Here is a 27,995-nt window from a genome sequence, read left to right on the forward strand (position 1 = left end):
CCAGGGGAAGCCTAGGCCATCTCAAGTTTTGTGCCTGGATATACTTGGGGTTGGGGGGGCTGCCTCTAGTAATAGCAGGATGACCCCCATTTAGGGATATAGCCTATCACCCCCAGCTTCCCCACACCTTCACACAGGAAGAGAGCGAGGGGAGAGGAAGGGAGAGGAAACGGAAAGGAATCAGGTTGCCCTCCTGAAGTAGGCACCTACCCCTATTCTGTTCAGGAGCCTACTTAATTCCTTGGTGCTTCCTGAACTGGCACATAGCTGGCACTCAGATACCTAATGAATGGATTGTGCTATATATATATACAAGCTTAAATGGCAAGCAGGACATAACAGACACTTAGAACCTTTCTCTTTTCCTACAGCATCAGTGTTTGGCAAGTTCCAGAGAAGTGAAAATTTTATCAGCTCAGACTTGGTAAAAAGCCAGAAGTGCTCAATAAATGTAATCTTGATATTTTTTCCAAAAGCCTTTGCTCAATTTTTCTGCACACTCAATTTTCATACACGATTAGGGGTGAATGGCTGCAGCCCTAGTTGGGGAGAAAAGGGAGCTTAAGAGGTTACTAGAGGCAGGGCGAGAGCTATAAATAACCACTACAAATTATTAATTAGCTCTAATACTAGTAACTTTAAATAAACTAGAGAATGGGCAGACACTGAAATCAAGGGTAGCCTTTAGGGTACCGTAAGCCAGAGGTCTGAATCTTGTCACCTACATAGAGAGAAGTCAGCGGCATCTAGAACTTTATCAATCACTACTCCTTCAGAACACTGGATTGCCATGAGCCTGTGGCACCCCAGCCTCAGTAAGTCCGACGATTTATTAGAAATTACAGTTAGGATCAGTCCAGGGCTAGCAATGCAATAGTCCTTTTGTTAATTAAAGGTATCTTCTCATTCTTCAAATTCACTAGGAAATAACCCCCTTCAAACATCCTCTGTTGCATGAGTAGGCTTTTCCTCCTAAGTGGTAATTATTCATGCATAAATTTGGCTCCTAAAAGGAACCTTACATTTAACTTCAAGCATCCTACTGGTTTCAGTATAGGCCAAATACACAGAGGTCATGACTTATAATTTATTTTCTTCTATTCTAATGGCTCAAGCTTTTAGCATAAGCACACACTAAGTAGGCCAACAACCCCCGAGTGAAGGCATGGCTGGCTCCCAAGTGAAGTCGTGATAGAATTGGAAGGGAGTAACAGCCATGGGAAAGGAAAGCCACCCTTGGTTGGACTCAGTGCAACGTGAGGAAGCAACATTAAAAGTAAATAAATCAGTCCCCCAGATGACACACTCCACCCCAGTCAGTGCAGCCACAGGAGATAGAGTGAATTCAATCCAAATGGTTATTTATTCTAAAACTGGAAGCTACTGTGCCTACATTTTTGCCAGAATGTTGTAATGAGAACAGGGGAGGAAAAGGTTACAGATGTAAACAATGACACAGTTACATTTTTTTAAAATGGTAAAACCCTTTTTTACTGGCCACTTCCAAGAATGCTTTACAGGTTGTGCAAAAACATTTACAGGCTCCATGTGGTGTTTGTTTTTCTCACAAGCTTTTCCATCTACAACTACAACAGAGGTCAGATAAAACACTAAACAAGTCTTCTAAGGAAAACAAGGCTAGGGATCCCTCCTGTTAATCCACATTTGCCCTCTTAACATTGTTTTCTTGTAATAAAAAGACAGACAGAAACAAAACCCAGACATCTACTGTTGTTGCGAGTGATCTCTTGGACTAAACCAACAAGGAGTGGCAGTCTCACTCTCTACCCACCCAGAGAAACAGCTTTTTTTTTTTTTTTTTAAAGATGACTTTCTAATGTCAAAAATTAACAGCAAGTACCTCCCCAACCCTCCCTCCCCTCCAAAAAAACCCAAAGCGGCATAGAGTGTGTCCCCCTGGCCCTGAGGGCCTAGCATCCCCAAACTGTCATAGACCTTAAAGATGCTATTAACTGGAGGACTAAACATTTGAAAAAGGGTGGTGGCTCCTGCCTCAAATTCAATTTTCTATTGTAACATAATCTTGCCCTAAGGGAATTTTTTTGGGCTCCAGTTTTTACCTCCTTGCCCTGACGCTATAAGCAAAGCTTTCTCAAAAACTCCCTTAATAATAATAAAAAGTAGTGTGTTACAGAAAAGTTCATGCAATCATTTCACCAACTGCCACACACAAATCCATTTGATGGCACCGCAAGAAAGCAGGCGCCCCGAAAAAAGACATCATTATGAGCAAGCAGACTTATTTCCTACTAGCCCCCCCATTCCAGCCTCGGGGTCAGAGGTATTTGTGGGGCAGAAGAAGGGTGTCACAGACGGGGAGACTAGAGGGCCAGAATGAGAGCCTGCATACCTAGAAGGCCTGCATGGTGGTAACAGTGGGAGAGGGAGACATCAAATCTCAGCACAAAATTTTAACAGAGAACTGCCCAGGTGAGGAAATGGAAGTAAAGCATTATTCTAGAAGCACAACCCAGGGTTTTCCCTCACTAGGCAGTGCTGCAGTAAGTGGGGTTTGCTGAGTAAGCTCTTGGCTGACCCAGTGCTGAGCAGGAAGATGAATTAAAACTGAAGCTAAATATTGAAAGAGCATTCCCATATCCCACCCAAATTCTTGAACCCAGACACCCGAATCTGTTGGTCAAGAACTGGGAGGATGTTGGTAAAGTAACAAACAAAAATCATCCCAACTGAAGTCTCTTGGCTAGAGGCCTCTCTGGGGACAAGCGGGGAAAGCACCCCGGGAGGAATCCTGTTTCAAGAAATCGGGAGGAATCCTGTTTCAAGAAATCGGGAAGGGGCACTCCCGTTCACGCATTTGTTACACTCGCTTACATTCACGCTCTTCCCAAGTTGCAGCAGCCCCACTGAGCTGCCTCCCACCCCCCTCCCCCTTTCTATTTACTCTCTACCTGTGTATCAAAAAAACCAGCAGGGCTCATGCCCTCCATACTGTATAAAATAGTTGCTATTCTCAGCACCCGGGCCTGGTAGCCCACACCACAGGATTCACCTATATACATATCCTGCTGCAGTGAAAAGAATCCTGCTTCGTTTCTGTGTGAGCTGAAACCCTGAGAAACGTTCCTTCTCTTGCACTATAAGAGGACAGATACCCTAACAGAGATGATTTCGGAGACTTCACGCCCATCTCAACCTTGGAAGACAGAAAGGAGAGACTGGTGCTCAGTCTTCAGGCTGAGGGCTGCCACCCCATTCTCCCAAGGTTTTGTGGGACTTCATTAGTGGGCACATAGAGGGTGCAAGCTATTCTGCTCTGCAAACAAGCACAGTGCCCATGTCTCCTTGGCTTGGGAATCCTAGATAATAGACCCATCCAACTGATAGTCTCCATGCCTCAGCCAAATAGCACAAAGGCACAGCAAAGTGGAGACAGGGACACTTGGCCTCCCAGCCCACCAGACCAGATATCCCAAGAGGGAAAGGTCGGTAAAGAAAGTACAAACGGTTAGTTGGTGCAAGTGATTGATAAGAGCCAATCATTTATTTTCACTGCCCCAGTCACAAGCTCTCCCTCTGTCCCCACTCCTGCCTGCTATGGAGAGTGCCCTCACACGCTTCCCCACCCTCTGCGCACCACGTCATCACTCTCCCTTGTTTGGCTGCCAGTCCAGCTGCCTTAAAATGTCAGAAGGGTGACATTTCTAGCTCTTTTCCTGTCCAACCACAGGGTACAGGACAGGCAGCCCTAAGTGCTGCTTTCTGCGCAAATGTTTTTTGATTACAAATATCTAACTAGGTTTGAAATGTTTTATAGAATAAGACAATATTTTTTTCAACAAACTTTAAAAAAAATGTACAGTTTTGTTGTTTGTTTCCACCTCCCCCCACCCCCACCCCAGCTTACGCACCCTCCCCCCCACCGTCCCTCCCCGGCAGCTCAGCCCCACCCCGACAGCCCCTGTTTTCCTTGGTTGTGTTTTGGGGGGTGCCTGGCACCCCCAGAGATTCAGCTTCATGGCTGACAGGCGACAAGGGCAGGGGCTTCAATGATACCCTTGGTAACCGTAGTAGTTCCTGTAGTATCGGTCTCTGTCCTGGGGGTGGTGGTAGTAGTAATTCTGCCACTAGAAGAGAGGGGAAACCCCATCACTGGCAGCCACAGCCGGCTGAGGACTGAGAGGCATGACACTCATTCCTCTGGTCCTGCCCCCCTTCACCCTCTCTATTCCCAAAAGATACTTACATCCCGATTGTACTGTCTGTAATAGTCTCTGTATCTGTTGTACTCATAATCTCGGCCGTAGAATCGATCATAGTCTCCCCTGTACCGATCGTAGAAATTACGATAACCCTGAGGAAGGAGAAAGAGGAGTGAAGATTTATGGATTTATTGCATCACAAGCCACAGCTAGCCCCGTCTTAAATGAGACACATCTCAGCTTCATATTTTAACAGGATAACCTTCCCAGGATAAATCCTTCCAGAGGAACACATTAAATGGGAAAAACTCTAAGCCCTGAGAAAACAGCCCAAACCACTCTGCTCCCCCAAGCCAATAGGAATGGCTAGCACGGCCCAGAGGGAGGAGCAGAAGGAGAGCTGCACTCACCCCTCTGTTTCCAGAATGCCCCCAGTACTGCTGCCCGTAGGCCCGGTTGTCGTAGCCTCGGCGCTGCCCGCCCACTGGAAGAGAAATGGAGAGGGCGCTCAGACAGCTGGCGTGGGGTCCTGGCTCCACGTCTGAGTGGAAATCAAAAAGTCGGAGCCAAAGGCCATTCTGGGGGAATAGGAGGCCTGCTTCTGTCAGGCGCACACAATGTTAATTAAAGCACCAGCCAGGATCTTTTAAAAAGTCTGAGGGGGGAGGGCAGAGGAATAAACACAAGAAAACCAAGCCACCTTGCTTTTGAAGCTCCCCAATTCCCGCAAAACATTTAAGATGGCAAAAGGATACATGGCAGAGTTAGAAACATGAGTAAAAACTGCCATTCATAGAATCACAGACTTTCAGCCCTGGAAGGGATCTCAGATGTCATATAACCCAGACCCATCATTTTCTACAAATGAAACAAAGTCTAAATAATAAGCTCCTCCAGGGCAGGAATTTTTGGTATTCCCAGTGCCTAGCATACAGCAGGTACTCAATAATTTTGTTGACTTAACACTAACACACACTTACACACACATATACACACATTTTTAAAGGGCAGTGAATGCACACTGGAGGGTTAAATGACAAACTAGACATTCAGCATCAATTACTTTGTAGCCCCCCAAATTACTGAACAATGCGTTCACTTTGTGGTCTGTACAGCAGGGTTGATCTACTGGACAAAGCAGTTAGAACACTTAAGATGAGGATCCAATTTCACTGCACAAACCCTTCAGATACACTGCAACAGTGAATGGGGAACCCACTTGTAAAAATGGAAACTAGACAAATGAGAAGGCTCAAGCATTGCTTTCCACGGAAACAAATATTTCTGTTGAAAAATAATTACCTTTTGTCGAAGGATTATGGAAAAAGCACAGAAACTGGGGGTAAAGGATGTAGGAAGACATAAACTCCATAAAGAAGTTACTTCCTTATTCCTTATTTTGAGTGACTTGACTTGGTTTCCTTGTGGATCCTGCTCAGCACAAAGCACAGACTGCAGCTGGGGGCTGGCAGGCCCTGAGGACTCACCATAGCCTTGGCCTCGGCTTCGGTTCTGCCGGTTGCGCTTGTTTCGATTGTTTCGGCGGTTTGTCCGCTTCTCGGAGGGGGGTAGCAGCTTCCTTGCCTCCTCCTTGTACTTAGTGACAAGGGGCTGAGCTTCCTCCTTCTCCAGCTCCCCATATGTCACCTCATCCATATAGTCGCATTTTTCAGGCAGAGAGAAGTTGGCTATAAGAGTAAGAGAGAAGCTTGTGGGCCTGAAAAGTGCATAGATGGGTAAGATCTCATTATAAAATCTCTATTACAGGAAGAATAAGATTTTCTAAGCCTCCTCTACTGATACACAAAAAAACTGCTGGTACTTTCTCTACCATAAGTTTCCCCAAAATTGTAACAGCCCCAGGCAAAGGGCTGTCTGCAAACTGTAGATTTACAAGTTCTCAGGTGATCCATAATAAATTAAGAGTGAACTGGGTTAAGGTTTCTTATCAGGCCAGAAGCAGGTAGCCAGAGGCTAAAAGTAACTGAGAAAGTTTTGGTGTCGTTAGATAAGATGCTAAGAAATACATGTTTAAAAGACGCTGATAAGAAACTGACTCAAGCCGAAAGGCACTTACTCATCTACACTAGGAGAACAGGAATCAAGAGTACATGGGGTCTTATTCATCACCTGTAGATGAGGGGCTGGCATATCTGCCAGTCTCTAAACATCAAGTTCAGAGGCTGAGTTCCAGTATAATTCAGTTCAGTGAGGGCTTTCTTAATTATTAGATGAATTCAGTTAACCCTCATTTTTATAAAACTGAACTAAATTCCTCCGAGTGCCTGAATATCAGTTATGGACTGGCAGAGCTCATTCTTAGTCAATTCGAATGAACAACCTGGCTCTTAGCCTGTAACCAGCTCCCATCCCTGTGTGTTATCAGAATTCAAAGAGCCATCAGTCAATAGGGCAGGTGGGAAACCAGGAGCTGCAAGCAGCAAAGGGAAAAACCACACTCTGAAGGGAACAGCAGGAAGCAAGATCAATCAAGATTGGTAATTCTGCCTTATGGGGACCTTGCTATTAGGCTTTGTATTGCATTCAAGATTGTAGGCACATATCAAAAACCAAAACAAACAAAAAACAAGCCTAATGTGAATATCAGAAATCAAGATATGAGATCATTCAACCCAACCACTATTACTTTAATTTGAAGCATAACACCACGCCCCTAGAATATCAATTCAATAAAACAGCGCTTCATTTCATTCACGATTTCCCCACATCTGGAACAGCACTGGACGCACAGTAGACACTCTTTTAGGTATTTACTAAATGAATAACTGAGTCAATGAAGCCTCTGATGTAACTATCCTGTGGTCTATCACTATTTCCCTTATTGCATCTTATCCAGAATGAGCTAAAGGATTACTGCTTCTCCATTCACTCTGCTTATTCATTTACCATTAATTTACTCTTCAGGTTTACACTTTAAACATGGAGAATCACTCCAGGTGCTAAGAAGCCCTAGTAAGGTGTGCACTGGCCAAGAAGAGGATCCCTAACTTGTATAAGGTTAGCCCACCTTTCATCTCCAGCATTATAGACTCAGGCACATCATCTCCCTCCACTTCCTTCCTCAACTCCAGCCTCTTCTTCCAATCTTCCTCGTTAGGGACAACCACCACCACTTTCCGAGAGAAAGTCTTGAACAGCAATAGTTTCCGTCGTTGGCCAGAGTTGTACACGTTACACTAAGGACAGGAGGAATCACAGAGGTTTTAGGAATAAGAATTATCACTCAAATTCAACCAAAACACTTACTGAGCATCTTTTACAAATGAGGCACCACATCAGGGAGGGTCTTACATACACAATCTTCTTTAATTCTTTGAACTCTACATGACAGATACTGGGTTTTACAAATCAGGAAAATTGAGACTCATAGAGGCCAAGATTTGTCCAAGGTCACAAACCTAGTAAGTGGTGGAGCCAGGAATCCAAAAGAGTTCCAACACTTCCCATTACCTCTACTATATGTATTACAATCTGGGTCAATATATTAGTGAAAACACTAAGAAGAAGCATCTCTGAGTTCAAAGAACTATAACGCACAACCACTTGGTCATAATAAGGTGCACTGATTCTGTTCCTTAATTAAGTCTCTCTCTACAAATGCATACCACTTTGACTCTAAGTAATTTTATCAGATTTAATGGATACCAAAACGTTCATCTTTGGACCTTCTATAAAACTAGATTTCTTTTGGAAGTCTGAAAAATACCTGATCAAGAATGAAGTTCCTCTTTGTCCGGGAAGCAATCTGGACCAGTTTACTAAGGCACTGGGAGGCTTGCTGAACTAAAAGGTCTCGGCTTTTGGGGTCCATTTCTGGCTCCTCAAGCCCCTTCATCTGATGAGTTTGAGAGGAAATGAAGAGAACACAAGAAGTTATGCAGCAAGTTAAAGTCCAAAAGTCACTGGTGTCATCTCTTGAAATGCCAAAGCTACCACATTAGTTCATTCCTATTCCTCAGTGCCGTGAATATAGTCCATTTCCTGCAGGAATCATTTCTAGTCTTAATCTGGATGTATTCCAGATTTTATCAGCTCTCAGAAATGACAACACAGCAAAGGAAAAAAAAAATCTCCCTTTAACACATGAAAATAACTCATTTCTCTATTTGTGGGACCCTTGGTCTCGGACACTTGAAAGACTAACCCCACTAGGAGTTTCTGGGTACCTCCAGAGCAAATACCACAGCTGACTAATCTCCCCCCAGCAACTCACCCTCATTTGATTGAGGACAGTCTCAGCTCCCAGGACATTGTATCTTTTCTCAGGGTTTTCTTTTGCGTATTTCAGTGCCCACTGGGTCTTTCCAGATCCAGGCAGTCCCACCATCAGAATCACCTGCAAGTAAACAGCACCAGGAATGCTATGAAAAATAAGCGAGGGCCATGTTTCTAAAGCCCAATTTAATAACAGCCTCCCCTGGAGGATTTGCTTTTAATTGCTCACTCTTGGATTCTACTGATTTTTAAAAATAAACGTTTTATTATAAAACTTTTGTCATTAAGGGTAATAAAAGGAAAAATGAGGAAAAAAAAATCCTCCCCTGCCCGTTCAGTAAAGCTTTGAGAAGAGAAGCTACCCACCCATCGTTGCGAAGCCTGAGCACTAAGGCTCTGTGCTGGGTGGCGTACCTCGCACTCCTCTATGGTCTTGGGAGGGACTGCAGTGCGCACGCGCTCCTCAACAGGCACAGCGTGGATGAACACAAACTCTTCTGGTGGTGGGAAGAAGGGCTCCTCCTTCTGACCAAAATTTAATTCTACAACACAATTTTTGCAGAGGACATGGGGTAGGAGGGCCCGGTCTGCCAGGGATTCCTTATTGATCCGGAATGCCACACCTAGGTCTTCTCCATTCTTGGAAAAGGAAAGTTCTACTTCTTCAGCCTCAAAATTCTATAGTGACAAAAGATAAGAGCATTTATGAGCTTATAGGGCCTGAGGTTGAATAAATCTTACAATTTAATCTTTTATTAAAAAAACAAAAAACAAAACTTCACAACTAAGCAAGCAATGTGTCAAATGCATAAAAGAGAGCAGCTGATGGGAAGCAAATTGAATTCCCAGTGCCCTCTACCCACTTCTTGCTATGAATCCACAACGTCTAGGAGCACTTACAGCAAAGCAGCCAATGACATCATTCTCCCCAAAAGTCTGGCCAAATTCTGCAAACTGCCCATTCTCTGCCTTGAGTCCTCGTCCATCAAAACCGTAAGAGAATTCATCCTCACCTACAATAGACAACAAGTTAGCTACTTACACCCAAACTTCTCATGGTGTAAGGAATATGGTAGCCAACACCAACCACTGAGTTAAAATCACTTCACCTAGCTGTGGATGGGAGAAATCAACAGACCATCCAACTCGAAGGAGAGAAACCTCTGTACAGCCTTCTTTCATTGGGAGATTCTGGGTTACCTGTTCAAGATGGAAAAGGAACTCTCAGATACTCTGGAGCAACTGAGAAGCAAAGTTTAAGTTAAAAAGACAAAATTTTTATACAAACTGAAAACAACTATCAAAACTCAACATCAAAATAACAACTGTCAATGAACTTAAAGCAAAGCCATAGGGATCAATTTCTTGGTTAATGGAGCGAAGGTTATTTATTGTTAAAGTGTGGTGCCTTTTTCTACACTAATAAAATACTGGTGGGCAAGAGTCCAGTACACAGTTTAATGAATAATTTAATAAATGAATGTTCTTAATGAGCTGTGCATACTACCTTGGCCTCAAAGCAGACTTTCCCCTTTGCCACTCCATAAGTACTCCTTGCCCCAGACCACAGCGTGGGGAACTTCTCTGAGAAAAGTGGCTGCCCTCCATAGCGGTCTTTGCTCACTTGGAAATGGAGATCAGAGGTATCTATTAAGAAAGAAGCAATCTGTTTACTCTAATGCCCAACACTTGATAACCACCAACAGAACAAATATACCTAGTTGTCAAGAAGGGATACAAAGTTTCCCATGTGCTAAATCTCTTAAAAGTTGCAGGCCATTAAGTTTTAATCTCCCAAATCACCTCTGATTGGTTAAAATCCCAACCTGTCTGCCTCATACATACACGTGTCCAGGTTCACAAGAGTTTGATCCTCCTCCTCATCTTTTGCCTCTTCTTCGGTGGGTGGTGGAGACTTTGAGCTACACATGAGAGAAAAGCAAATACAATGTAACCAAAGCCCTCTTCTTTGAGGAGTGTCTGCATGACATCAGGTCCATTTTTAACTATCAGTGAATATAAAATTCCAGCAGACAGCTTCTTTCAGCAAATGAGAAAAGGGCAACAGGAGCTTCCAGGGTAGATTCAATCTAAAACTTATGCCTATAAAACCCTATTCCATTTTTAATCCACCCCTCTTTGCAAACTCCAATCAACACCAGATATACCAATATCAGAGCAGACACTCCCTTCAATGAAAGGGACTGTTTCCCTCACCGGCTGTGGTAAGCCTCCTCTCGGAATTCATAGTAAGCTCGGCCATGTTCATCCTTCTCATCCCGCTGTCTCTTTACCCCCCGCCGCTCACCATCTGAGCCTGCTGGTTTTGACTTTTCACTATCTTGGTCATCTCCTACAAAAAGGAGGGAAAGAAAATCAGCAGTTTTTCATACTAGAGTGAAGAATAAGCTCAGAACCAACAGAAACTTAAGGGGATCTGAGTATCTGTCTAATCAGAGTAGCCAAGTTACTCCCACTGCATCCACAGAGCGGTTTATTTTCAAAGATCACCTTCCTGTCATTACCTGGGATTTTTATTTTTAAAAAAAGACACTATGGGCTAGTTACAGGCAAGCAGTAGATAAAAATTGGACAATTTTTGCATTCTAAACTTATCTGCTTAAATCAGGTCAAACTTGCAGATTTCCCCACCAATATGACATGAAAAATATATCCCCTAAATTTTTTTTTTTTAAACTTCACAGGTTAATTTAAATTCTTGATTTTCAGATGAGAATTTAAGCTGGACAGAAAACATATTTTCCAACACTTCCACAGCTTCATGATACAGAAGCCTCACTTTGTAAATTTCTTTTAAAGAGTTTGCCTTTCCTTCCAGCTTTAAAATGCACAGCCATCACAGCTTTACTTATCTAGCAAGTGGATTCAGGTGCATGATACAGAGCTGTATTTTTACTGAAAGTTACAAGAGCAAGCCACTAAGTCACAAGAAACCCATAAATAATACTGCACCTTTACTGCACACAATTTGGGGCAGAAAGGTGTTGTCATATATTTAGCAATATTCTTTACAAGAGAAAAACAAAGGAATTTTCCCTTAGGCTTTTGTAGTTTCCAATACTAAGAAAGTTGTTAATAATAATTTAAAACAGTCCTTTATCCCCCAACCTTTATTATCTGTTATTTGGGATACACGTTAAGTCAAAGGTTATGTAATGGGATTTTTGTTCCAGGACATAGGACAAACAATCTTCAAGTTGCATGTGACTATTGTAGAATGGGTTCCAATTATACTATACTAAGTAGCAGCCTAAAAAATGTATTATAAAAAGAACTAAGGCAACCCACTTCATACTAAGACTTGGAAGACACTTTAGTTTTCCAACCCACTCTGACAGATAGTATGGATCACCTCTACCCATCCAATCACTTCAAAGGAAGAGAGAAAGGTCATTAACTCCCCGCGGTGACGCTACACATTCTCTTCCACAAGGTTACTCAATGGGCCCACCAACACCTCAATCATTTCAATTAAGTTAGTTAGGGATCAGAAATGTAAACGGCTACTTAAGTGTGCAGCAAATTTACAAACATGCTCATCCATCAACTCAGTGGGAAGATTGTATTTTAATCCTAAGAATACAAAGTAAAACCCCTAGCCAAGTTAAATGACTTGTTTCAAATGTGCTAGATTAAGGCTTTCTCTTCACTAGTTAACTATTAAACTCGACACCCTCACATCACAGGCTGTCCCCTGCTGCTAAAGCAGGAACAAGGTTAGATTGCCAGATTCTCTGTGTGGCTCAAACTCTAGCAATGTGCTTCTGATGGAGCGAACTTTGACGAATTGTTTATTGCCTAATATTTTTACGGCGAAAAAGTCAACAGTCAGGTAGCCTCCAACAGTCGGTCTGGCTGTCCGTGGAATCGCCAATTCGTTAACGCATTCTCATTCTCGATTTGGGAAAAAAAAACCAGCACCGCGGGAGGCTGCTCCACAGGTAGCTCAAAGGCAGTTCGCATGCAAAACTGCTCACTTCAATCCACTACCACCAACGAACCGAGTTAAGCAAGAACCTCCCTCCTGCAGAGAGTAAGGCCACCAGAGGCGGCCAAACCTCCTAGAAAGGGGATAGAGAATGGAAGTCACGTCCCCTGGGGTGTCCCATCAAATGCCGATGGGAATCAGGCACTTTCAGGCAAGTGATCAGAAGGGATCGGACCCTGGGGTGCAGGGCTGGGTGCTGGGACAGGGGCGCACCCGGCAAGCTGGAGTCGGGCTCCGCTGCCAGCTCCTCACCCTGTTCCTCCGCGGCCTTGTCACCCGGCGCCTCGGATCCCGGCGTCTCGTCCCCGCTCCGCTCCTCCGGCTCGTCTTCCTCCCCCTTGCCGGTGCCCTGCTCTTCGCCACCATTTACCCCACCTGACTCGGCCGTGGCCTGCTCCGCCGGCTTCTCGGAAGCATCCGGCTCGGCCGCGGCCTCCATGGCTGCCGCCTCCGGGGGCTCTGGCGGCGGCTGCGCGGCCTGGCCCGAGGCCTGGGCAGGGGGTGGCTCTTCGTCCTCGTCCTCAAGCAGCGCCTCCTCGTCCTCCTCCTCCTCTTCGTCGTCCTCCTCATCCGCACCCGGGCCGCCGCCCGACGCGGCCACAGGCCGAGGCTCCGCCTTGCAGGCCCCGCCAGGCCCGGCCCCGCCACCGCCGGCCTCGTCCTCGAGCATCTCGGCGTCCAGCGCCTCCTGCAGCCGCTGCGCCAGATCCACCTTGAGGCCGCGTGAGTCCAGGCCCCGCCGCTGCAGCTCCGACCGCAGCTCGGTCACTTTCAGCCGCTTCACCTCCATCGCAGCCGCCGCCTCCTCCGCCTCCCGCCGCCTCCTCCCCTGCGAACCGTCGACCGAGCCCAACCGCGCAGGCGCCGCCGCCGCCCGCCTCCGCTTCACGCGCCAGCACTGAGCCCGCGCGAGCGAGCGCACGCACGGACGCACGCAAGCAACAAGGACAGCGCGCAGCCTCCGCTACGTCGTGTTTGGTTCTCCCTCCAGCTCCCTTTCCCTTTTAGGCCCACGGACCCCAAAACCATGCACTAGGATAATATTCTCCTTCTTGCTTCCTCGGTTCCCTTGCCGCTGGCGGGCGCGCGCCGAGGACGACGGACTTCCCTCCCTTTAACCTCCCACCCCTTCTTACCCCATGGGCCAATCGCCGCCGGTAGTTTCACCGCGCAGCCGCGCCGGAGCCGGAGACGGGGAAGGCTGGCTGCGGCTCAAGTGCCTCGTAGCACGGAGGCGTGTGCGCACCCGTTTTTTCGTACTTCCAGTCGGGGACTGCGCAGCCGCCCGGAGCTCCCTTCCCACACGCCCCTTCAGTCCAGTTACCACCCTCACTCCCGTCTGACCGGATCGAGCTGTCGTCTTGGGGTTTGCTCGCTAGTCCCTTTTCTCTACTGTCTATACGTACAGCAGCTTGTTGAGAGTCAGAAAAAAAAGAGCCAGGAAGGAAGCTGTTGCAACGTGAAAGCCTACTAGTAATTGTCTTTCTGCTTGGTAAACCAAAGGGCTCTCCAAAACCAAGGAATACCATAACCACTTGGCCCCATCCCTTAATTTCTACCCAGCAACAGACGCCATGACCTCGCCTTTTAGCTCTCTTATTGGCCAACTTGAATCGTCATCTGCAACTCTGATTGGTCATCCGTGATCGTCCGGATTTTTCCAATTGGCGAAGCTACCAGGGGATTTTTTTGATTTTTTTTCTGTGTTGGTCCGCAGGAGAGGCTGTAGAGGCGAGGTCGTATTGCGGGATTACTTTTCTGGGGTCGTTTCTGATTGGATGCCGTGGCGCAATGCGCGCGACCCTTGAAACAACAAACTGTTGGGAGACGGGATCCTGTCAATTGGATGCTCCGGCCGGTAAACGGAAGCCCAGGGGAAGATTTTCGGGCTTGGGTATTTGCAAGAGGGGCTGGCCGCGGGGCTTGGGAGGACTTGCAGCTGAGCTGCTCTGCGGTTGGGTCAGTCTCGGCCTGTGGGTTGTGGTACACGGATCACATTCACCTCGGCTCCCCAGCTTCTGGTACAGACGTCAACAATTGCTAGTTGAATATGTGCGAATAAAGAACTCGGATGGAGTCAAGCACTTTAGACCATTGTTAGCAGTTATCCCCGCCTACTTCCTTTCACTTCCAGGTCAGGGAGGTGTGTCTAAAAGTAAGGAGGAAGTAAATTCGCCGGCGTTCACATGCCAGCCCCAATTCCTTAGTGCGGCCTTTGCATTTTCAGGGTCTCTTCACCCGGAATCATCTCTTTGGAAAATCACTTAATCTCTGGCTTTACTGTTGCCACATCCTCTCCCTGATTATTTTCCTGCACTTCTAGAGATTGAAAAATACTGCAGAGGAGAGGGAGGAGATGTAGTGAAAAGCAAAACTCCCCTGGAGGGCCTCCTGGAGAAGGGTAATTTCCTGCCTACTTAAGTCGGCTATCAAAATCAGTAATTTTGCTTCCATCTCCAGAGCTTCAGTTTTTTCACTTCCCACTTTCTCAAGAGAACTGAGCGACAGAGTTATGGAGAAGCGCCTGCACGAGGCTCAGCTGTACAAGGAGAAAGGGAACCAGTGTTACCGGGAAGGGAGGTACCGAGATGCCGTGAGTAGGTACCATCGGGCTCTGCTTCAGCTGCGGGGTCTGGATCCAAGTCTGCCCTCCCCGATACCTAATCTAGGACCTCAGGGCCCAGCTCTCACACCTGAACAAGAAAACATACTGCACACCATCCAGACAGACTGCTACAACAATCTAGCTGGTAAGAACAGGGCTGAAGGGTGGGTAGAGTATACAGGCAGGCACATGAAAATCTGACCATTGGAAAAAAACACTGACGTGCTTTTCTGCTGTCATCTAATTCTGTTATTTATTGAAATATATTTCCAATCTATACGGCTAATTGCGTTTCTGTAGGGCGGTAGTCTCACATTTCATCGGGAGAGTTTGTTAAACACAACTCCTGAGCCCACCCCCAGAGATTCTGATTTAATGGGCCTGAGGTAGTGCCTATGATCTGAGGGACTCCCAGGTGATGCTGATGCGTTTAGGGAATTTTGCACGCTATAGAGAAAGTGCTGAACTTACCTTCAGGGTGTTGTTTCTTTCGTATTTAAAAAACAGGAAAGAAGGCACGTGCTTCAGCTGATGTAAGTCATCCATGTTAGATGTTTTTGATAGTTTTTCCTCATTTTCCTCCTTATAAATCAGCTAGATGGTAACTTGGATAAGTAGTATCTTCCATCTCCAGATGGCCTTAATGGATGTTAAGACTATCTCTAGGATTAATCTGCTGAAAGAAAGATGAATTCTTAGGTTTGTTCTATGGCAGCAAAAATAACCATAGAGCTAATTATTTTGAAGTATATTAAAACGTTCTAATAGGCCAAGCTGAAGCTCTGGAAATTATTAGGAGTGGGTTTTACACTTTGTGATGGTTGTTTAAAAGTGATTTTTTTTTTTTTTTTTTACTGTAATACTCATCAGCTGTAGTGTGGCGAAAATCTAGCTCCTCCCCCCTTTCTCCCCCCCCCTCCAGTTCAAGCTGTTGTTTCTCAGTCTAGTTGTGTAGGACACAGCTCCCTGGCCCAGGCTGGGATTATGAGCCTTCTACTCCTCCGCTGAGGCGGTTGGTCGCTGGTGCCGCTGCTCACGCTGGCAGCCAGCCACTCACGACGGCCACCGGTCGCATGGCAGCACACAGCAGCCCATCACAGCTCTCTCCAACCTCAGGCTGCTCACTGGCCGCCCAGCTCCAGGGAGAGCTGTTGTTCACAATCTTAGCTGTAGAGGGCGCAGCTCACTGGCCCATGTGGGAATTGAACCCGTGACCTCGGTGTCAGGAGCACTGCCCTTCAACCACCTGAGCCCCCTGGGCTGGCCCTAAAGTCTAGCTTTTTTACAGTGTGTGTATAGTATTACTCTTAGACTCAAGTAACAATAATAATTAGAGTAGTTAAAGTTTCATTTGAACAATTATTTATTAGCTGCTGAGGATCCCTGCTCATGGAACGTGTATTCGAGTAAGGGAGATGGACAATTAACAGCAACAAGAATAACATATAGATGTTAGAAGGTGATAAGTACCTTCTAAAGGAAAGCAAGCAGAAAATGCAGATAGTGACTGCTACCGGCATGGGAGCGTTCACTTTTAAAGAGAGTGGTCAGGGAGGGCTCATTGAGGTGACATTTACAAAATGCCATGGTCAGACACTGTTTAAGCCCTTTACACATATTAACCTATTTAAGTGTCATAAAAATCATTTGAGGTAAATTTAAGGAAACAGCTAGTAAGCGATAGAACTAAAATTAAACCTGGGCAATTCTTAACTCCAGAATTCTTATTGCAGAATACTGCACACTATTAGAGAATAGGATATGTATTAAAGAATTGACTAGAAGTCAAGGAAATGAGATGTAGAGATGGGTACCTGTCAATATCTTGACTGCAGGTGGACTGGAAAGCAGAGACTATGGCTCAGCCATCTGTCTGTAAAGCCTCTGCTTGTGGGTGATTGGTAGATGCTCCCTAAAGACTCACTGAATTAAAAGTTTTCACTTATTGCCTGGCAATTAACATGGTGAGAATTTATTTACAATATCTCTCATTTCACAAAAATTCTGGAAGTTAGGGTTATCCCCATTGGACAGATAAGGAAGCCAGGTCACGTCACTACCTAAAACTTTCTAATGGCATCTCATTACACTTAGGAAAAAATTCAAACTCTGACCGTTACCTGCAGGGCTGGACATGATCTGGATTCTCCATACACTGACTTTGTAAAGTACATTTCCACCTTCCAGCAGCTCTGTAGGATCTCTTCTGTCAGGCTAGAATGCCCTATCCCTTGAATGACCCTTGTCATTCAGATCTTGGCTTAGAAGTCATTTTCTTAAACAGGCCTTCAGTAACCAAACTGCACTCTGACCTCATTCACTCTATCCCAGGACAGTTCTGTTTTTCTCAAAGCACTTTTGAAAAATGCATTTATTTGTTTATTGTGTATTCCTACTACTTGGGGACTAGCTCTTTACTCATCAAGATGTTTATTTTGTTCTTCTTAAAGCCCTGCTCCCGCTCTGCCTCGCATGTGGTCATTGCTCCATAACTAGTTGTCGAATGAATGAATCTACAGCAATGGATTAAGTGACCACCAATCTGGGGAAATACCTAAATATAAACCATATGACCACTTGGTGGGGATGTTGCAGAAGGAATGCAAACATCAGCCGAGGCCCTTCAATAACTCGTCAGCCTTCATTCTCAGTTCTTCTCAGCACCACGATGTGGTTATACTAGGCTTAATTCCCACAATTATGAAATAGGGAACTATTTCCCTTCTTAATTATACAAGGACAGAACATTGGCCTGAACATTGTCTCCTGAACAGATTTGTCTTTTGAGGTGCCATTCAATCATCCAAGGGAGTGGTGAAGTAGAGAATCATAATAGAGAATGAGGATGATTTTGGAGTTAGAGAGTCCTTGGTTCAGATTTCTTACTCATTCCACCTAGAAGCTGTGGGATCTTGGACAACTTACTTTACTTGTCTGAGCCTTGATTTCTTCATCCATTAAATGGAAGTAGTAACACTGATTTCATAGGGTGGATGAGAAGATTAAAGAAGCACATAGCACAGTGATTGCTCTTGCCTCACACAAGTAATGGCAACCATGGTTAACAAAGCTGCAGAACAAGAATGGTGGTGAAATGGGAGCTTCAAGGCAGAGATCCTTGGGGAGAAGAGACACAATGAGGAAGAGGTTTAAATTTTTAAAATATGTTCTTACCAGTTTTATAGATGGGCCTATCCCAACACTAGGTACTAGTAGGCATTCCGTAGATACTAAAGAAGGTCGAAGGTAAGTAGAGCTTTTATTCACTGCTGCATCCCCAGTGCCTAGAAGAATGTCCAGCACATGGTAGAGACTTAACATTTATTTGTTGGATGGGTGAATGTTGTAATCATTCTATGTTTGGTACTGACTTGAGTCGGCCAATGGAATTTAGTGCAATAAGGCCCTCCTCCCTCTTCTCTCTGCCTTTCATTTGGCCCCATTAGCCTGTCTCCTTCAGATGGAGCCAGTAAACTATGAACGAGTGAAAGAATACAGTCAGAAAGTTCTGGAACGACAGCCTGATAATGCCAAGGCCTTGTATCGCGCCGGAGTGGCCTTTTTCCATCTGCAGGACTATGACCAAGCTCGGCACTACCTCCTGGCCGCTGTCAGCAGGCAGCCAAAAGGTGAGAGAGAAGGGGGTTGAAGTGGTAAGGACAAAGGAAATTGTCCCACTGAGGGAGTAGCTTTGGAAGCTGGTTTTATTTTATTGTACTTTTTCAATTTATTTAATTTTTTGACTAGGTAATAATACATTCACGTGTTCAAAATTCTAAAAGTATAAAAGTATGCAATAAACAGGCCTTCTACTCTTGTATTCTTGTCTCCACAGGAAAGCAATATGGTATATCCTCCAGAAATCTCTATGCTTAAAGGGCGCATATATAATCTCCTCTCCTCCCCCCAGTGAGAGAGATTTTTAAAGCATTGTTTTTCAAGTTTCAGTTCCTAAGTTGTGACTGAAATAGGATCTGGATTCCAGTGAATACACTTGATAATCCTTATTTCTTCCAGCTCTCCAGCTGGGGTCTGGCTTTTGCTTTATCAATTTATCCTTTAGCTCAACTAAGCCCAGGTATGACCTAGAAAAAGGCCTACAGAGAGAGAATCTGAGACTTGCTCCTTTGTTTCCAGGGCAAAAAGGATATTGCTAAGCAGATGGCTGGTTCAACACTGAAAATTGTCTCCTTTTTCCCATTCTGGCTTAGAGCAACTGCCAGATGCTAGAAGTCGAGGATCCCCAAATGTTATAACAATACAGTAAAATCTCACTAACTGCATGAGACAGCCACTATGAATTAATAAAGATATAAAATATGAGTCACTTGTTCATCTTTCTTCAAGCATATAGGTTAACTGCCACCCACATAGAGTTATCTTTTGCGGCTCTGCTATGACAATAACTATTTCTTCAAACTCCCTTTCATTATAAAATTAGCAACCAGCCTGGCCCTGTACAAAGATTTTTTAATAAAAAATCCAAAATAGTATTAATGATTTATTTTTGCATGGAATAGTTGTGATATATTCAGATCTTAGAATGATTTTTAAAAATGGAAGTATGTTAGCAATCTTTGTCCCTGAGGTGCGATTATGGTCTATGTCTGACTTCTTCACCCTCCTCTAAGATGCCAACGTCCGGCGGTACCTTCAGCTAACACAATCCGAACTCAGCAGCTACCATCGGAAAGAGAAGCAGCTGTACCTGGGCATGTTTGGTTAACAGAGAAGAAGGATACTCGTCCACTGGAACTTAGGTGAACCATTAAAGACCCATCAAGGGAAACCTGAGCCTCACAAGAGAATTAACCCCATACCTCTGACCAAGGTGGATTTCTATCTTGTCTCTAGTTCTGCACAAACTACCACTTATACAGTCTGCCTCTTTTTTGTCTGTCCGTCTATATATTTGGATAGCTTCCAATACATAGTATTCTTGGGGACATTTACCTTGAGGAATAGAACCAAAAAACATTCATTAGCTGTGGGTGGAATTAGTCATATCTATGGCATAGGTTTAATAATCGATGTTGTTAGATGTATTCATGTACAGAGAAGAAGGCTAGCAGAGGATGAAACAATGATTGACAGAAGTTTCTTCGTTTCCTCAGATGCCCAGTTAAAGTTACACAGGCCACAAACTGGGCAATATATTTCTTTGGTGAAACTAGACAATTATAAATTGGGCCCACATGTCTTAAAATGAAAAATTTGAAATTAACCATGTTTGATTAAATTAATTCCTTATTCTTAATATTTCATATACATTCAGATTGTTTTTTCCCTACAGGAGTATTTGGTTCCTATTATTTCTCTTGGTAATTTCTAATCTTTGTTATTGTTTATACTCGTCATGAATATAGTATACTTATTTATTTTTTCATTAAACTCTTCTATCTTAAAATCTCTGGAGTCAAGCATTTAAGTATTTATTTAATAACCCTTCAGCCTTCATGCCAAAAAAACACACAAGTACACATTTTAAGTTTTAATAGGCACATAGCTATATATAGTATGCTCGTTGCTCATTTCTCTAAAACATTAGGAAAGACAGATTACTCTCTTTTTAGAAACAATCATAAAAGAGCAGGATAAAAACATAAATCTATTCTTTACCTGTCACCTTGTATTTTACAAGAGCTCAGTTCCTTTATAGAGGAGGGAAACAAGGAGGAAGAGTTCTTCTTTAGTGCTTTTTAAGCACTTTTAAGAACTTTCTGGAAGCTGTGTTGGGCACAGGTGCAGGCTGCAAGTCTGGTGCAGTCATGACTCAATAGAAAGCTCCATCAACGAGGATTGTCATTCTACTCACTTGAATAATGCCCACAGTGTATGAGTTCTACAGAGTAGATGAGAGCGTATACACTGCCTCTACCTTTGAGTGGAGGTGATAATGATAAGCATTAGCCATCATATAACCTCAGACAAATTTCAGGGGGGGGGAATGAAAAAACACCTTAGTCTTAAAACGTGTACATAAGTTCTTTTTCCTTTATTAGTAAAACCCTCTCTCCCAATGATCTAGGCTTCTCTTTGTTTCTCCCTCCACCCTTAAATAATACATCATTAGCTCACAACAGAGTTTTTCTACCAAATCTTATGAAGTCCAAGGACAGAACTAACAAAAGTACAATATTTTATTCCTCTTCCAAGCTGCTTAAATTTCTAAGCTTTGATTGTTGCTAAAATTTTGTCACAGTTGCATGGTTTGCATGGTTTTGCTTTCTGACTTTATTGTTTTTGTTTTTTACCCCAAGACTTAATGTTACAGTGAGCTATCCTCTTCATCAATGAGGAAAAAATAAAACTGATATTTAAAAATGTGTTTTAGAAATTTATTGCACTCATCTTTTTATTAGCACTGCTAAGAGACAAAGTGGTGGGGCTTACATTTCAGTCTTTATTTCCAAGGCCAGCTCCTATGGAGATGTTAATGAACAGGAAAGTGAACAAAGGTAGGCTGTCTGACTGGGTCTGGAGGAGGTCTGGCAAGCCCACATCCTGAAGGAATTAGCCAGAAGGTACCAAAATCTCTAATACTCCGAAGTTTGTCGAGGTCCGGAGGCTGCTCACCTTACCAATCTTAAAGGTTTCCACACAGGATTTAAGGGTTTGCTTGAAAAGAAAGCATTCATAGCGGATGTGAAGGTTCATACTTTGGCACATAAGGGACAGTTTAAAACAGTATTTTCCAAACTCCTCCCCACCCCCTTTACAATTTTGCCAAAACCACATACTACTATTTAGTTAATATTTTATCTAAATATATACTTTTAAAGAAACCTTTGGACAGAGGAACATGTTTAATGACACTATGGGAATGTAAACAGCAAACTCCAGACTCTGAAACCATGAGATGAGTAATCACATTTCTTCAATAAACAAATTGCAAAGTAAAAGAGGGGACCCTATAGATTAAAAGAGGCTTAACACATTGCGTACGGCGGGTTTAAATCCCTCATAAAAGTCCGCTCAGAAAAAACGAAGATTCTCGTGATCCGTACGCAACATGTTAAGAGACACATCAGCCAAGTAAACGCGACTCTACTTCTGATTTGAAAAATACTAAAAGTTTAAGAGACTGAAATAAAAAAAAATACATATATTGATCGCTTCCCAGTTCTTGGCACAGAGCTCCTAAAACCCTTGGGATTTGGATTCTGATTTGAAAAAACAAAAGTTTATGAGACAATTAGGGAAATTTGAACAAGAATTACTGTCAATTTTGTTGAGTGTGATGATTTGTTGGTCTTTTTTTTCAAGATTTCTTTTAGAGCTGCATGCTAAAATTGTTTACTGATAAAATTGGGGAGGGGACTTTAGAGCAGCACATCATATTTGCAAAAAAAAAAAAAAAGAATAAAAATAAATAGATTTCACAATAAAAAAGTATATGTCCAAGTAAACCATCTTCGGAAACACTGGCTTTGGAAAAATTAAAATCAAAACCAGTGAAAAAAATCCAATGTGATAGGCTGAACTGGTGAGTTTTGTGAAGCTGAGCTTGGCCAAATGTCTGGTGTTTGAAGAGGCATTAGACACCAAGTAAAGGCACACTTACAAAATAGCCAATTAGGAAAAGATATGAAATACTAAACTAGAAATAACATCTTTAAAGCTGGCGAGCAAAGGGTAGTTGTTTGAAAATGAAGCTTATAACTCAAAAGCAAATAACTTCTAAGGGTGAAACTCTTCAGAAGCTGGGGCCCGGCCCGTCCGCATAAAAGGAGGCCGATTTTGGCTCGGTAGAAGGAAGCATTATCCAACTATTAGAGCTGTCCAACAATAGAGTAGGTTTCCATTGGAGACTGAGTTCTCTCAAACAGGTTTAACTGGCAAAAGAAGGGTCCAGTGTTGGAGTAAAGGTTGGATGAGCTGACCTGGCCTTCCTTGAATCCATGGTTGGGACCATCAAGAGCAGTGGAAACTAAAGAAAATATTGATCACACCTCTACAGACTGGCATAAAGTGTTCCTAGTGTCCAACAGATAGAGAGGCAACTGTGGCCTTAATTGTGTTGGCTGCTGCTTTAAACATCTTGAAAATTCCTAACTGCCACCTCCAATGAAGAATGCATCTCACATCTAAAACTAATATATTGTGTGTCAACTATACGTCAATAAAAAAATGCATCTCATGCTGGGAACTGAAAGCAAATGCTTGCTATTTAGCAGAATTTCACCAAGTTACAGATACTTCTTAGGTTTTAAGGGTGGCTGAAACAGTAACAATAGTTACTGTGTTCTCTAGACTGTCCAGAGAAATTATTTACACTATATGTACATGTAGACACAGATATTGATTATGCCTTGCTTTTAGGAACTAATGTTCTAAGGCAACCAATTTCCCCCCCCTCACTATATGTGTGTGTGTGTGTGTGTGTGTGTGTGTGTGTGTGTGTGTGTATATATATATATATATATATATATAGACACATACATATATATACGTACATACACATATGTTTTACATACCATAAAATTCACCCTCTTAAAGGCAACTGATTCTTTTTAGGCATTTTGATTTACTGTAGGAAAGATTTTGGAAAAGGTGCTCCATTCAACTAGAATAGCTCTAATTGTATATATGTATGTCTTGCCTTGTTTCACCAAGGAGTTAAGTTAGTAATGTATTTGCATAAATAAAATTAACCATTTGAAAGATAAACTCAAAGGTTATTCCAACACAAGGAAAGTGAAAGGTGTAGAAGTCACTCTTTCAACCATGAACATGTTAAGCATCAAATTTTGCTTCCCATAATGCCCCAGATAAGGAGCTTTCTTTGGCCAAATCTTCAACATTCAGCTCTGTCTCCTTCCTATAACTCAAAAAATGTAACTTGCTAGTAAGAGTTAACAGTACTGATTATGACAGACAAATAAAAAACAAAAAAAAACAGAAAATTTACTTGTATTTTTACCTTTTTCTAAATTTTCCTTCCTGCTTTGTCTGCACTCAGTTCCTTATGTGCTGGAGAGAAGGGTTTGTAGGGAGCCCTCCGGTCCATCCTACAGCAGCACTCTTCACACACTAGGCCAGACCCTTCTCTTACATTCCTAGGACTCTTTCCTCCCCACCCCACAGCAACACCCCAAACTCCCATTTCTCTGCTATCTACTGTCAATCACCACCTGTGTGACAGTAGATGAGTAATCTGACCTCTCTAGGTTGTCATCACACTTGTTAAGTGAGGGAGTTGGACTGGATGAGCTTCTCTCATCTGCACTTCCTTGCTTTAGTTTCCCCAGGCACCCATCATTTCCATACCACAGGCCCTTACCCACCCCCTGCAGACCTACCACCATGGAGCTTAGTATTTTCTGCTTTTCAGTTTCTCATCTGCAGAGACCTCAATTCATATTTATGACATGTAGGCAAACATTTCAAGTTACTGATACAGTATATGTTTTTGAAACAGCCAACCAAAGGTTTTTTCACATGGAAAGCAGAGGTAAAGGGATAAGGGAGCAAAGCCAAACACTCAAGAGGCCACAAAAGAAAACGACTCACAGTTCTCAGTTAACTATTTTCAACACTGTTTTAAACCAGTATAGGGAGTGTTTTAAATCACAAGCCATGGTTCAAATTCTGGCTTGCCCCTTCACTAGGTCTGTGACCTTGAACAAGTCAACTTTGATTTTTGAGTGTCAAGTTTCCTTGTCGGTGGGAAAGGTGGGGGAGCTAATACCTCATCAAGTTGTTGAGGAGTAAATGAGTATATGAAGTCCCTGATACAGCCCAGTACACAGGAACTCAACTACAACAGTAAACCATAATTTTGTAAGATTCCCTAATTTGTGCACTCTTCCTAAGTCAAGTCTACATTGCCCTCTGCCTATCTCACTTCTTGCCTCATAAGCAATCTGACCCCCACCCTAACCCAAGTACAGATATCGGTTTCCTAAAAGATCAGGAGAGGTAAGAAAGAGTCAGGATGCAGAGGTTTGTGGAAGAAACCAGCCAACATCAGTTCAATGAGATACTTTCACTGCTAGCTTTATGGTCCAGAATGCAGATAAGCGATTACACCCCAGGAAAATTCCCAGTGCCCTTGGTGCTGACTGAGATCCATCAGGTCCTGCTATCTGGCTGGGTAAAGGATGAGAGGAAGCTTCAGCGTGGTCAGAATCTTCATTCTGTCACCCAGCAGGGGAAATAAGATGCTTCCAACCTTTTGTGCTGCCCCAACGATGACAAGGGACAGGCCTAGCATCAGCTCATGCTCCCCACATGTTAGTTTTTGGGGCCAAGTACAAAATCTTTGGGTGGTCCTCCACCACAGTTGTTCTGTCTGTCTGCCGTAGGGGAGCCAGGGAGGGGCTGTACTCCTAGGAGGGGGCCAGCCTCTGGATCTGGTTTGCTGCGTTTGGCCAGGTCCTCATTGTGAGCCTTGCGGATGTGACGGTACAGGTCCCCTGACTGCGTGTAGCTGCGCAGGCAGTAGCGACACTCGTAAGGTCGCTCACGTGTGTGCACTGTGGCATGTCGCCGTAGTGTGTAAGAGCATGAGAAGGTCTTTCCACATGTCTTGCAAGTGGGAACATCCTCAGTAAAAACCCCAAAGCTTCCTGGGGCTGCTTCATACTCAGAAGGCAGGTAAAGTGGCTCATGCAGGGCCGGAGGAGCAGGCAGGGGCGAGTTCACCAGTCCTCGATGATATTGCCCTGGACCTGGCAGCAAATGGTAGGGGAGGTGAGGATCTGGGGGCAGGAAGTGGTCACTTGGCCCCACCTCCTCCAGTCCTGCTACCCTGGGCTCCTCAAAAGCCTCTGGCTGGGGGGGCTGTCCACCATACATTGCTCCTCCAGGTGAGAACAGTCCCTCAGGACCCTGAGACTGTTCCTCTGACACATCGGGCTCCTCATCAGAAATCACAATAGCTTCTACTTTCACCTGGACCAGCTCAGCTTCTGCTGGGGTGGGAGCCTGGGATGGAACTGGGGCTGGGACTTGTGCTGCAGCTGAAGCTGGGGGATAGAAACCTTGTAATGGTCCTCCAGTACCCCTTGGTTCTACCACCCTCAAACTCTCAGAACCCACATCAAGGGGAGCCAGTGGCTCCACTGAAACTGTTGGGAGGCCAGAAGAGAAGTAGTTTGCAGGAACTGTCTCTGTGGAGCTACTGGGACTGGCAAGAGAGACATCAGCCAGGGGTGGAGGAGGTGCCCGTAGACTCGGTGAGTCAACCTCCACGCCAGGCTGTGTAGTGTCAGCCCCACCGGGCATTGGGGGCTCATCTGGAAGACAGACAGTAGGAGAGGGAGCCGCAGGGCCTTTCCATTCCCCTTTGGCCCAATGGTCTGATGTCTCAGCAGATGCCAAGGAAGGCTGGGGACCGCGGGAAGTGCTGGACAAAAACTCCAAACTAGGGGGCTGTGAGCTGCTTTCCTCCTCCTTCTTGGTACTGTCCGCCTCTGCCAGGGCCCGGGCTTGCAGCCGCCGCTTACACACCTTGACGATGTCATTCATGTGCAAGTAGCTGGCAGCTGCCAGTACGTCTTCCACAGGGGTATCCCCTCTCAGGACCAGCTGGCCAGCATACATAAAGTCCAGAAGCAACCCAAAGGCTGGGGCCGTGACAATCTCATTGTGGATACACACCAGATCCCTCTTGTCCAGTTCTCGCTCTTTGTAGAAAAGCTGGAAGAATGGGCTGCAGGAGGCCAGCACAGCCCGATGGGCCAAGAACTGGGTGCTACCCACCATCACGGTGCAGTCACAAAGGAAACCCTGGGACCGCTGCTCTCGGAGGCTCTGCAGCAGCTGCTGGCTGTGCTCTGGGAACTCCATAGCACCCCACGAAGGGGAAGCCCCTAGAAAGGTCCCCACCAGTAGCTCCCTGGGAAGAGAGGGCAGTGGGTTAGGGCAGGTAACCTCTCCAAGAAACCTTAGCGACAGCCCTGGGCTATCACTTGCCACCCCCAAAGCTCTAGAAACACCGTCCTGATCCCAAGACTCTCGCTTAAATTACAATCCTCCTTTCTCCTAAATCACACCCGCTGGTCTCCTTTTAACCCCGCCCCCTTGGCTTCACCGTAGCAGCAGACCCCGCCCAGTTCACAAAGCCCCTCCCAGGAAGTCCCGCCCCCCAGCCAGCCTCCGCTTCCTCGACGCCCACCGGTAGATTCCAGCCGCTCCTCCAACTAAGAGTCTCTTTCCCTCCCAGGCCTTCCCGGGTGATACCTCTACGCCCCACTCCGGAAACTCCCTGAGCCTCTCTCTGTCGCACTCCAGGGGCTAAGAAGTCCTAGGGTGGGAACTAGTAGAGAAAGCTCATCCCTCACCCACCACCGAGCAGCCACTGGGCGAACTCCGCCCCTTCCCACCTTCTCAGTTGCAATTGGCTCAAGTTTGCCTTCCTTTGTCACGGATTGGTTCACTGTCCACTAACTAGCCTTCCCCTTTAAGCGGCGTCTCTAAGTGGGTGCTGGTGGCCGTCGCTCAGGCAGTTAGATGCCGGATTGGATGGAACTCCTGTCCTAAACTTTTCCTCCTCCTCCCGCCTCTTTTGCCACAGAGCCCTCTGGATTGGCTGAGCTTATCCATCTACCTGAAGCGGTAGGAGGGCAAGGACCGCACTCCAGGGAGCAGAGCGCGACGCCCTCGCGACGAGACACGAGGCACTCCGCCTCGCAGTGTTGTATCTTAACGTACAGCACGTCGCGTCCGCTGTAAGGTGACCGGGATAAAGAGAACCAGCAACCTGGTGTGGTACTCAGGAGGCCGGGATTTTAGACCCTGCTCTGCTGTAACCGTGGGCAATAGCTACACCTCTCTGAACTGCAGTTGTCTCTTGAAGGTTCCTTACACCCTCAAAAATTCCAAGGTGCCCTACTGCTTCACTCCCTCCAATCTGATGGTTCAGGCTCCTGACTCAGTAATGGTGGTGGCAGAGAACTAGCAGTTGCGTGCATGCTGTCGTCGAGTCCGTAGCCTCTGTAGTCAGCTTACAATGAAGAGT

General features: G+C 44.9%; 3 protein-coding genes across 6 annotated transcripts; 1 reads left to right on the plus strand and 2 right to left on the minus strand.

Annotated features, from left to right (window-relative positions):
* Positions 1-1,340: 1,340 nt before the first annotated feature.
* HNRNPUL2 (heterogeneous nuclear ribonucleoprotein U like 2) lies at positions 1,341-13,571 on the minus strand. 3 transcript variants are annotated; one of them, XM_019713929.3, is made up of 14 exons: positions 12,679-13,571; positions 10,635-10,770; positions 10,263-10,339; positions 9,925-10,064; positions 9,527-9,617; positions 9,318-9,430; positions 8,832-9,095; positions 8,416-8,538; positions 7,909-8,037; positions 7,210-7,378; positions 5,669-5,869; positions 4,592-4,665; positions 4,226-4,333; positions 1,341-4,106 (listed from the first exon to the last, which is right to left on the minus strand). In XM_019713929.3, the coding sequence occupies exons 1-14, from the start codon at positions 13,214-13,216 to the stop codon at positions 4,026-4,028; spliced, it is 2,244 nt and encodes a 747-aa protein (XP_019569488.2). In that variant the 5' UTR covers positions 13,217-13,571; the 3' UTR covers positions 1,341-4,025. The 3 variants fall into 3 exon arrangements, 2 of the variants coding, with proteins under 2 accessions (XP_019569488.2, XP_088645767.1); XM_088789641.1 differs by having other exon boundaries at positions 12,640-13,363; XR_016018391.1 differs by lacking the exon at positions 4,592-4,665 and having other exon boundaries at positions 4,066-4,106; positions 12,640-13,363.
* Positions 13,572-13,713: 142 nt separating this feature from the next.
* On the plus strand, positions 13,714-21,357 carry TTC9C (tetratricopeptide repeat domain 9C). Of its 2 annotated transcripts, XM_019713930.3 has the most exons (4): positions 13,714-14,284; positions 14,887-15,176; positions 18,478-18,660; positions 19,663-21,357. In XM_019713930.3, exons 2-4 carry the CDS (start codon positions 14,939-14,941, stop codon positions 19,755-19,757), a joined length of 516 nt encoding a protein of 171 aa, XP_019569489.3. In that variant the 5' UTR covers positions 13,714-14,284; positions 14,887-14,938; the 3' UTR covers positions 19,758-21,357. The 2 variants fall into 2 exon arrangements, with proteins under 2 accessions (XP_019569489.3, XP_074192601.2); XM_074336500.2 differs by lacking the exon at positions 13,714-14,284 and having other exon boundaries at positions 14,353-15,176.
* Positions 21,356-27,359, minus strand: ZBTB3 (zinc finger and BTB domain containing 3). The gene is made up of 2 exons (XM_019713885.3): positions 27,218-27,359; positions 21,356-26,873 (listed from the first exon to the last, which is right to left on the minus strand). The coding sequence occupies exon 2, from the start codon at positions 26,822-26,824 to the stop codon at positions 25,268-25,270; it is 1,557 nt and encodes a 518-aa protein (XP_019569444.3). The 5' UTR covers positions 26,825-26,873; positions 27,218-27,359; the 3' UTR covers positions 21,356-25,267.
* Positions 27,360-27,995: the final 636 nt, after the last annotated feature.

Source organism: Rhinolophus sinicus, chromosome 14 (genome assembly GCF_057876585.1).
Source record: "Rhinolophus sinicus isolate RSI-liver-muscle chromosome 14, RSI-T2T, whole genome shotgun sequence".
In the NCBI taxonomy this organism is placed as follows: Eukaryota; Metazoa; Chordata; class Mammalia; order Chiroptera; family Rhinolophidae; genus Rhinolophus; species Rhinolophus sinicus.

Excerpts from the sequence above, each read along its gene's own strand:
- HNRNPUL2 (XM_088789641.1), bottom strand. The coding sequence starts at position 13,216 with ATGGAGGTGAAGCGGCTGAAAGTGACCGAGCTGCGGTCGGAGCTGCAG. Across the intron at positions 10,340-10,634 it reads GAGGAGGCTTACCACAGCCG|CTCAAAGTCTCCACCACCCA; the intron begins GTGAGGGAAACA and ends TCTCATGTGTAG. Across the intron at positions 7,379-7,908 it reads GGAACTTCATTCTTGATCAG|TGTAACGTGTACAACTCTGG; the intron begins GTATTTTTCAGA and ends TCCTGTCCTTAG.
- TTC9C (XM_019713930.3), top strand. The coding sequence starts at position 14,939 with ATGGAGAAGCGCCTGCACGAGGCTCAGCTGTACAAGGAGAAAGGGAAC. Across the intron at positions 15,177-18,477 it reads CTGCTACAACAATCTAGCTG|CCTGTCTCCTTCAGATGGAG; the intron begins GTAAGAACAGGG and ends TGGCCCCATTAG. Across the intron at positions 18,661-19,662 it reads TGTCAGCAGGCAGCCAAAAG|ATGCCAACGTCCGGCGGTAC; the intron begins GTGAGAGAGAAG and ends CCCTCCTCTAAG.
- ZBTB3 (XM_019713885.3), bottom strand. The coding sequence starts at position 26,824 with ATGGAGTTCCCAGAGCACAGCCAGCAGCTGCTGCAGAGCCTCCGAGAG.